Below are 11,010 nucleotides of genomic sequence, written 5' to 3'. Positions count from 1 at the left end.
GTTCCATTCTCACTCCTCCCTCTGGTATCTTAGGGTATGAGTACACCACTCCAATCCTGATAGGTGAAGCAGGCTAAGTTAAAGCACTAAACACCAACGTTTAACATCAAAACCTAAAAATAAGGTAGCTGGAACGGTTTCAAATGCTTAATTTGCAGGAGTTCGCATGTTAAAAACTGATAAATTGTGTCCCACACCACATTCAAGAAACAAGATTCGAGTTGGAACTATAATGAACGAAGCATAGTTCCACACAAGACATTGTCTATAACATACAGTTCATAATTGAAGAGAAGCTGTTGTTCTACATAATGTAAGTGCTTTTCTCAGTCATCAGCGAGAGGAACCAGACACCGAATTGTTGATCCAACCGGTTACCTTAAACACTAGATTGCACTAAAAGGAACAAAAATTCCACAGCCACGAGCACAAACAATTCAGTGAGAGATGAAATTGTCTATTTCAAATGCAGGAGCAACTTACATCAGTTATAAATACTGTGAAAACAGATACAACACTTGAAGCAGAAGATATGAAACACTGTTTATGGGAAAACATAGAAATGCCTGTGGATTCAAATGAAGATCAAAGCGGGCACTGAAAGCCAAATGCAAAGGACCTCTATCCTTACAGTTGATGACAACAGTAAGTAAAATCGCAAAGGGCCTAAGCTGAGTTACTCTTTATCTGAAATATCCAACTAGTTTTCAAATCAGATTCCTACTCAGGAGGAGTGAGCATCATGACCTAAAATTTCCCAGGTGAAGTAAAGATAGTATAGGATTTGCATGAATGAAACAAGCTTAAACACGCAGTAAAATATAAGCTCCGGCTTCACTACAACGAGATATATCTTCCTAGCTTTATACCACTAATATAAGGAACGACTGGACCTGATATGGAACAACTAATCTAAAATTCTTCACCTCCCTACTGAGGCACTACAGTGCAAAAACAAGGAACAAGTTATACCATGGAATGAGCTCTACAAGGGTGCACTCACAGTGGAGTAAAGTACAATTGTACCTACAACAGAAATACTGTATGCAAGGCTTAATGAAGATGAAGTCACACCATATGTCGGTGATAATGAAGTAGCAAGGTGCCTACTATGTTTTAAAGCAATATGCGTGTGGTTACTACTGCCCTTTTTTTTGTTTTGCATTTTGCATTTTCCTTGGAGATATTGAAAGTATTCAGGCGTACCAAAGCCTACACAAGTCCACTGTCTGAATGATTGAATAGCCACACTTATTTCATAAATTGACAACAAAAAAGTTAGCAAGAATTAGAACTGCTAAAGTGCACAAAGCAAGAGGTTCTTGGAAACATTGACATGACATATACCCCAAATAAGTTGATTTGTGATTTTAATCATGAATGGTTTCTCCAAAGCAGCATGCAACACTGAGGAAATCTTATCATTCAGGCACTATTGTCCTGTATAGCAGTACTAGATCTGTCACATATGCCTTAAGTAATTAGAGAAAATGTCATTGTACATGAATTCCTGAAAACACTAAGTCGAGGTTCATACTCAGATGAAAATAGAGATAATGCAAAATCAATTGAACAACGAAGCAACTTTGAAAATGATCACACCGTTGACAGATAAAAGGTTCATTTTTAGAAGCAAATAAAGATCATAACTCAAAAGTAATTGAATAGTGAAGCAACTTTGACACTAAAGAACGGATGACAAATAAAGGTAGCCACTCAGCACAGCCATGCAAAACATACACAATAGTCTGCTAGCACTCCCTTGAAGATCAAAATCGAAGAAGTAAAACTCTGATTAGCTATTGCATTTGAAATAAACACTTCAAGGCTGCTGATCAGCGAAGAGCAGCATTTGACTGGAAGATAACATCGAAAATGGCACCAGTTATCGGAAATTGCAGAGAAAAACAGAGGAAATAAACGTTTAAACTGCATAAAAACCTCAATCACGTTTCCGTAAATAAGCTAAGAGGAGCAATTGAAGAAATCAGAGGCAATACTATGCGTAAATGGTATAAATACCTCAAACACAATCACGGCTGCTAGCCATTAGAGAATTCAGACAAAAAGCAGCCTCGCGGATCATCAATCAATCAATGAATCATTCCTTTAAGAAAAACAAAAAGATAGAGAATAATCATATTTGTTATTACCATCAATACCACAATAATTCCTAATCTAAACAAGCACCATTATTCCTCCACAAAAAACAAACATCAATATACTGATTCAACACAGACAACTCTGATTTATTACAACAACAACAACAACATAACCAGTGCAATCCCACAAAGTGGGGTCTGAGGAGGGTAGTGTGTACACAGACCTTACCCCTACCTTGGGAGGTTGTTTCTAATAGACCCTCAGATCAAGGAAAAGCATATCCAAGCACTACAGAAAAGAAATAACGGAAAAATACTAAAGATAGCATGACAAATCATTCTTAAAAAGGAACAGTAACTCCAACAAGATAATACTATAATCGAAGTACATCAAACAACGGAAATCAAAAATAAGAAACAACAAAATTAATACTACTAATAGTATGGAAGGATAAACGAGACAACTCTCAACTACAAACAACTGGCATAACTAGAGTCTAGACACCATACCACGTGCTAAAAACCTAAAGTTTATACTTAGAACAGAAGTAATTACAGAAGATGAGATTACTATATTTAGATAGACCAAAAGAGTTGACTCAGGATTCGGCAGTGTCCACGTCATCATCTGGATTCTTAGGTTCACACAAAGCCTGTGTTCGTCGTTGATGAACGATGTTGCAGAAATCACGAGAGAGATTGGAGTAAAGGCGAGAAACTTTAGAGATATTACTATTTATATCTCTAATAAGAGCAACGTTCTTCACCATATTATCTGGAACCTTCGATTCATGATTTTCATTCACTTGTTGAATTAGAACTCTGTTCTGATCCAAAACCGATTGTACCTCTTTAAAACACTTGGTAATCGCTTCCCATGCCTCGGTGTCATACACTTCTTCTTCTTGTTCTTCGTTGTCGTTAAATTCGACGCGGTGGTCAGAGAGATTTGAAAGGAATTGCAAGGTACCGTCCATGATTGAGATCACCGACTCAGCTGTTGTCAACCAATAATCTCCCGCTCCTCCTTTTTTCTATTCAGCAGCGAAATAGTAGTATATATCAACCTCGTAGTCTAGATTCTAGTACTTCACATAATATTTGTTTAAACTAAGCAAAATATATACATGAACGAAATGATTTAATTTTTATGTCTCACCTCAACATTTGATTGGGCACAAATTTTAGGAAATAAAAAAAAAAATTTAAATTTGTGGTGTTAAATGAGTCATATATATTTTGTGTGGCTATAAATTGAGGTGAATTGTTTCCAAATATAAGAATAAGTCATTCTTTTTGGAACAGACTAATAAAAAAAAAAAAAGATTTACATAAATTGAAAGGAAAAGTGTTCAAAACACACTTAAACTATGGCCAGAGTTGCCATAACACACCTGAACTTTGTGGGGTCCTATGACCCCCCTGGACTTATTTTTTGTATATTATCTACGCTTTCAAATGGACAAAGTCACCCAAACTCGTTTGAGTGTATGCACGCGCTCCACTACAGGAAATTTGATTTTTAGCGACCACTTCTTAATGAAGGGAGATGAATCCGGTCGTTATAAGTGCACTTATAGTGACCAAATTTTTTTCCAGTCGTTAGAGCTAATTTTTCTTTCAATTATCGTGCCTTTTGCTTTGTGCCTTTTGTGTTGAGTTTGTGCTCGTTCAAGAATTTGTGCCTTTTTCTTTCCTTTGTGTTGAGTTTAAAAGATTTAATTATTCTTCAATTGGGTATTTTTCATTTCTCCACATTCCAAAATTTCAAACCCAAAAAAACTCCATTGTAACGACCAAATCAAACGGGTCTTTTTCGATATTATATAGAATTTGTGACATTGTCGACATTGAAAACATGATTAATAATAGTGGATTAAGATAGTAGAACCAAAGAACTAAAAACTCCATTAGGGACGTCGAGTTTCGACTTGAAGCTTTCGTATCCGGGATGAATAAAATTCTTCGGTTTCGATTGTTTGAAGTCGAACTCGAGCTTAGAAGACGTACCGGAACGTGAAGAAGAACCGAACGACTCCATGAGTGCCATGAACAAAGCTTGAAGCTTCGAACTCGAATTTTCAAAGGTTTAAATGAGCTCCATTTCGAGTGGGTGATATATCAAAAGAACCTAACGTGGAGAGGAATTTGAATCGAAATTTGGTGATGTTTGGTTGAGATTTGAAGTGCATTAGGATCAAATTTCAGTCTAGTTCTCTATGAAGAAGATGAACGTAATTTGTCGCTTCAAATTTGCTAAAGTTATAACACACACGAACTGCGGGGGGGGTCCTATCACCCCCGGACTTATTTTTCGTGTATTATTTACACTTTTATATGGAATCTTACGCGCTCAAAGAGAGTAGATACAATCGCTTGTGACAAAATACCTATATAAAAGCGTACAAAATACACAAAAAATAAGTACATGGGGGTCATAGGACCCCCGCAAAGTTCAGGTGTGTTATGACAACTTTGGCCATAATTTGAGTGTGTTTTGAAACCTTTTTCCCTAAATTGAAACGATGAGAGTTTTAATTTAACTATCAACAATTAAATGTGCGGAAGGGAAGCCTCACGCATGTGACTAAGAGGTAATGGGTTCAACCGTGAAAACAGTCTCTTGCAGAAATAAAGAGTAAGGCTGCATATAATAAACCCTTGTGGTCCGTATACTCCGCGCATAACAGAAGGTTAGTGCACCGAATTGCCGTTATCAACAATTAAGAGTGCTAATTAAAATTCTACACATCCTTTCATCTTTCTTTATGTTTGTTTACTTATACTGTCACTATGTAGGAGTAGTAATTTGAATCTATTACACCTAAAAGAAGAATCAATTATTATCGTGTAAATACGGGCAATATAGTTTAGGTACATTTCCAGAATAAGCAAAAAAAAGAAAGGGCTCATTTTCTTTTGCCGATGACCTTGGAGCCCAAATCAGTTTGCGTGCATCTCAATTAATTTCACGAGTACTTGCTACCTTTCACCGTAGACAACTTTATCCACGAAGGCTTTGACTCAACAAAATCACTGAGATAAAACACTCTTCATTGCAAGTATGATATACTACTCTAAAAAATAGAAAAATAACTGACATTATGGCTTCTTCATTTAAATTTTAGAGGGAGTATTCTAATTCATCTTGGAAGAAGGTATTGCCCCAAATTCAAGTTCTTTCTCCCTTTCGCTGAGCTTCACAATTCATCTAGTCTTCCAGAAAAACTAAACAATTTGCCCCTCATTTTGTTAAAGCTAATTTTGCAATTACCAAAAACACAAAACCAACGCCCAGTAGAGAGAATATCATGCTTGAACTCTCTTTTATTCAGAACTAACAACTAACAATATATTTGAGAATGCGGAACAACCCCGCCCTCTTTATTCAAGGTTTACTATCAACTGAATTAATTGATTCTTCACAGACAGGGTTAAGTGGTATTCTATGATGACCATTGCAGACGGGCTGTTCCAATGCTCCGGGAGAACTATTCAAGTCCCACTTACATTCTTTGATAGAGTTTGCTGGTACCACTTTGGCAGCACTGAGAGCCGCTAGGAATTCTTCATGATCTAAGGGCTTCAATCTATTCGGTTCATCTTCTTGTTTCTCATGGGACCCAAAATGCTGCAAACTCCTTTTTAGCACCTCATCCTTCACTCTCTGAGAAAAAATTAGGACTACATGAGCAAAAACTTGGCATTCCAAAAACAAGCAAAATTCTCATAAGCACGTCAGCTACTCATATTAGAAATTTAATGCCCATTTCGTTTACATGGTAATCGAACTTGCTTTGAGGAAATGCTTTCGTGAGAGGATCAGCAATGTGCTGATCTGTGAGGACTCAATCTATCTTTACATCATGACAATGGGCATAATGTTCTAATTCTCTTCAACATACATATATCACTACTAATGGATCTAAATTTATATAAACCTATCACCCTAAGAGAGCATGAGGAATCAGGCTAAAAGGAGAAGGTTCAATAAGAAAAGCATCCCGGTGTCTGTTACTCATTTCTTACTCTAGAAAGAACTGTCAAGTCATCTTTGGGAGATGATCATTGCTATGACTCCAATAACTTAAGTGTTTCTATTTCATCTCTGGCAGACCCCATGTCAACTTTAGAACTACAATTGTTTGCAATTTTCTGCTTACTAGGCTCCAGACACGAAGTCCCTATTACAATAGCTTGATACAGAAAAAAGTATCTATGTTTATTTTTTGAATAAGGTAGAAAAGAGTATCTATGTATGATGGGAATAAGTAAAACACCTCCATAATTCTATATCACAAAGCAGAAACTCGATAAACTAACAATACCGCAGAATGTAAATTTTAGTTCTCTGATAGACTGTTATTCAGATAACAGTAACAGAACAATATGCAGTCACGATCTCTCTACTATTACTTGTGATGGGATAACACAACTACACAAGGATATTCTATACAGAAGTTCATTTCCAGTACTTCCTGCGGTTTCTATGAACTAAGGAAATACAAATGGAGTGCAACAATATATCCAACTCTATAGGTAGTCAATGATTAAGCACATTGCACTTCTGCTATCACCCACCAACAATACTGCATTTCCTTCCCCACTATATCTAATAGACTCATTTCCTTCCTCACTATATCTAATAGACTCATTTCCTTCCCCACTATATCTAATAGACTAATACCAATCCCCATGTAAAGACAACATCTAAATTCTATAAAAAGGCAGCCTGGTGCATTAAGCTTCCGCTATGCACGGGGTCCGGGGAAGGGCCGGACTGCAAGGGTCTATTGTACGCAACCTTAGCCTACATTTCTGCAAGAGGATGTTTCCATGGCTCGAACCTGTGACCTCCTGGTCACATGGCATCAACTTTACCAGTTACGCCAAGGCTCTCCTTCCATAAACGCATCTAAATTCTATAAACTCGTGTATATTGAAGATCCCCCTCTCTCTCTCTCTCTCTCTGTTTGTTAGTGTTCAGCAGCACTTAAAGCTGATCTATTTTGTCTCTGTTTTTTCATTTCATACTTGTCCAAGCAAAGATATGTTGCTATAATCATTAGCAGAGGAAGAAATATTGGTAAAATCATAACCAAGGGGATAATGCGACCCTTCATATGTAAGGTTTATCCAGACAAGCATTATACATATTATTATCAAAGTATAGAAGTATCTTAAACTTTTCTTAAAAGGCAACAGAAGGCAAAGGAAATAGATATCAACTACTAGTTGAAACTCCTTTTCTTTTGTTAAAAGAAGTAAAAACTAAATGTAGTTCCACCTATATTTAAAAGTACAACGAAGAAAAGTGAAAGATGGAAAAAGCATTAATAAAAGAAAATGCAACATGTGATTGTTACGTGCAGAAAAAAAACATTATACTCCTAATTACTTTCTTCTCAAGAGATCAAGAATTCTTATATGTATTTTGGCTCTTCCCACGTTTTTTTTTAATGAAAGATAAAAGAAGAGAAATGAAAGGTGTATTGAAATTGAAGGTAGCCTATGTAGTTTGCTATTAAGTGTTACACAGTCATAACACAGCAGTAGACTTTTATGTGTCTAAAAATCATTCAAACTAAAAACATCACTTTCAACTTTTTTCAAAGTTCTAATTGTATATCCAGACACCAGATAAAAGTAGATTAACCGCAGTATGACAGTTCACTTACAAAACTTTCTCATTCTTCCTCACTCGGACTACAAACTAATTAGGCAAACATCTTTAGCACAAACATCTATAAACTTAGATCATCATATTCCATAATAAGCTTTTGCAGATTTTAGTGACACTATCAAGTCTATACTTTTCATTTGTATTTGAAGTTATGGCATCGCTTGGATAAATTGTAATATCTGTGTGTTCTTATGAAATTCTTTGGTCATTCTTCTCAGGTCTGTCTACTTTTCAATTGAGTTCTATTACCACCAACAGAAACTTTGCCACAATCTCAAACTAGTAGATTCAGCTATTTTCCTATATATACATTCTGCTCCATTGGGGCTGTTCCATTATGATTATGTTACCACAAAAGAAGAAGCTTATCTCTTCATAAGTATTTTCTTCCTGCTACATAGAACACAAATTTATCACCTGTTCAGCCAAGCTTCTGGGAAGCTAGAAGTATTTACCTTTTTTAAAGAAGTACTTATTTTAGAAAGTTGAGGTGTTTGGTCAAGCTTAGGGAAAAAATAAGTGCTTTTGAGTAGTCGCAGAAGCAAAAAAGTAGCCTTTCTCCAGAAGCACTTTTGGAACATTGGCCAAGCACAAAGTACTGGTCTAACATTGACATAAGTGTTTTTCAAATTAATAAACCAATCACAAATGTTATTACTCTCCAAAAGCACTTTCGACCAAAAACACTTTTCAAAATAAGCAAAAACAGGCTATTAGAAAGGAAACTAAACTATGCATGCATTAAATCTTCTAACTTAGTTCACACAGTTTAACTAGTTCTATTGATCTATAGTAACAAGGTGAACAAGTTCATAAAACCACTACAAAATTAAACACTGTCAAATAACAAATGACATGTATAATCAATAGCAGTATCTAAACAACCTGTATTAACTGCGAGTCGAACTTAGGAAGCCCAATATGCCCAACAGTCAATGACCCGAAAAAGTTTCCTAGCAATGCAGCATCAGGTATTTCCAATCCATGAACAAGCCCAGCAACTAAACCTCCAAGAAAACTATCACCAGCACCTGTTGGATCAACTTGAGTCGCTACAAACGGCGAAACAGTCAATTCATCGTCTTTCATATACACAGTACACCCTTCTTTCCCTTTTGTCACGACAACACAACACCATTTTCTTGCTTCTTCAACATCAACATAAGGTGCTTCTTCAGCTGAAGCTTTTAAAAAACCAATCTTTTTCAATAATGGCCAAAACCCGGTTTCATTTAAATGCACAAGACTTACTGTTCCATCAACCGGGTCAAATACCCGAATCAAAGCTTGGATATCTACAAACACAACCTTACATATATCTATCATTCTTTCAAGTGTTTCAGGTAAAATCTCACCACCAACACCTACAGCCATACCATAATCAAATTTCGAATTCGGTAAATCCGATGGATTAACCGGGTCACATGCAGTGACCCGTTTTAAGATCCGATCTTGCCGTTGCCGTTTGTCTTCCGTTGTAAAATGTGCGTGGAAAACGGTGGTTTTGGATAACGGCTTTATGATCGGACGGTGATTAAAGGCGTAAGCAAAATCGGGGCCCACTTTAGAAATGTAATTTGAGGAAATTAACAAACCGTCAAACACGGCTGAGATGAACGAAGCTGCTCCGCCTAGTGATTCAGCTATTACGACGTCGTCTTTGATTAAAACGTCGTGGCAGTAATTACCCACAATTAAGCACTGTTCTTTTGCTTCCTTCACCATAATTAAGTTTCTTTTGATTCTTATAAGATGAAAAAAGGTAGGGTTTCAGCTCAATTTAATAGTTTAGGTTTCATGTAAATAAAAGAGAGAGGTTTTGCATGGTTTTTCACCATGGTTAAGTTTTTTTTTTGGTGAGGTTAGAGAGAAAACGAGTGAAAAGGGTGTTGAATAAATGAAGACAAAAACAATTTCGCCGCAAAGACAAATGTCGGTATGAGTTTTCTAAAAACAAACGACGTGCATAAGCAATTCTGTATGCTTTACATGTGTTTTTGTTTGGCCAATGTACGTGAAAGGGAGATGGGAGTTAGGAGAAGCGGTTTGGATGTAAATGCAAATTAGAGAGCAAAGTTGTGAAATGGAATATGTGCTTCCATTAATGCATTGAAGTGCGGACCTTATTGGAAAGGGATTCATTCTGTGTCGTTTTTTTAATTTTGTTACACAGTGAAATGTGAATATCTTTCAATTTGGGGGCCAACGTCATATTTGACCAAATCATCTTTTTCAACCCGTCGAAACAGGCAAATTCGTACTCGTATTTAAATTAGTTGATGTGACATATAGGTACAAATTCGTAATACTGATACACAAATTTGACTGGACAACAGCGTTGCATGCTCACAAATATAAAGATGGATTAATAAAAAAGTTGCCTCTCAAAAAATAAAAATAAAAATACTTTCCAAGTGAATATTCCTTCTGTCTCATCTTATCTCAAATTATTTACACCAATCTTAGCGAATACATAATAGTATGTGCCTAAATATGCACTACTTTATTGAATCAAAATTAATTGATATAGTACACATGATCGCTCTAATTTATCATTAAACAGAAATTAGTTAGTATAGTTTGTGCATGTAAGCTTTTTCCTCTTATTTCATCCATATGCTTTCGAATCTATTTTACTTCATCTTAAGAAGATGATATCTTTATATTATTCACTTTTTGTCGACTATAATTTTAATTTCATTTTACCAATGTCTAATATATAAAGATAAAGAATAGTAGTAATACAGTTAAACTTTATCCTTCCACTCATTTTGAAGAGTTGACAAGTCTAATAAAATAGACAAAAAAGACTATTAATTAAATATAGAAAATTTAACAAATGCTCTTCACTTTAACTTAAGTTGGGGGATATTGAAGAATTAGGGGTCACCACTTGCTTTTAGTTCTTTTACTACTCATAAAGTATAATATTGTTCATCAAGAGGCTACTGAAGAGAGCTCGCTCCCACAGAACGAGAGCAACTTGCCACTTCAGAGATTGAGGCAGACGCGAAGCCACAATTTAAAAGCATAATGTACCATTTAGCGGGCGTTAGGACATAAGAATCGTGAAATTTTGAAAAAAATAATATTTGTTTTCAAGTCGAAAGAAAATTAAAATTGTGTTTGGACACAAATTGGAGTTATATTTGAATTTTTGTCAGTGATTTGAAGTGAAAAATGCGAAAAAAAGTTTTTAAAGTTTTTCGAATTCCAAAAAATTGT

At 35.7% G+C, this 11,010-nt stretch overlaps 2 protein-coding genes across 2 annotated transcripts; both read right to left on the bottom strand.

Annotated features, from left to right (window-relative positions):
* Positions 1–2,701: 2,701 nt before the first annotated feature.
* Positions 2,702–3,079, bottom strand: LOC132054052 (protein EARLY FLOWERING 4-like). The gene has a single exon (XM_059446125.1). It carries the CDS (start codon positions 3,077–3,079, stop codon positions 2,702–2,704), a length of 378 nt encoding a protein of 125 aa, XP_059302108.1.
* Positions 3,080–5,357: 2,278 nt separating this feature from the next.
* Positions 5,358–9,925, bottom strand: LOC132052909 (inositol 3-kinase). The gene is made up of 2 exons (XM_059444626.1): positions 8,671–9,925; positions 5,358–5,769 (listed from the first exon to the last, which is right to left on the bottom strand). Exons 1-2 carry the CDS (start codon positions 9,508–9,510, stop codon positions 5,491–5,493), a joined length of 1,119 nt encoding a protein of 372 aa, XP_059300609.1. The 5' UTR covers positions 9,511–9,925; the 3' UTR covers positions 5,358–5,490.
* Positions 9,926–11,010: the final 1,085 nt, after the last annotated feature.

This window comes from Lycium ferocissimum, chromosome 4, assembly GCF_029784015.1.
Source record: "Lycium ferocissimum isolate CSIRO_LF1 chromosome 4, AGI_CSIRO_Lferr_CH_V1, whole genome shotgun sequence".
NCBI lineage: Eukaryota > Viridiplantae > Streptophyta > Magnoliopsida > Solanales > Solanaceae > Lycium > Lycium ferocissimum.
The sequence above is the reverse complement of the archived record's forward strand: the minus strand, read 5'-3'. Positions and strand labels throughout refer to the sequence as shown.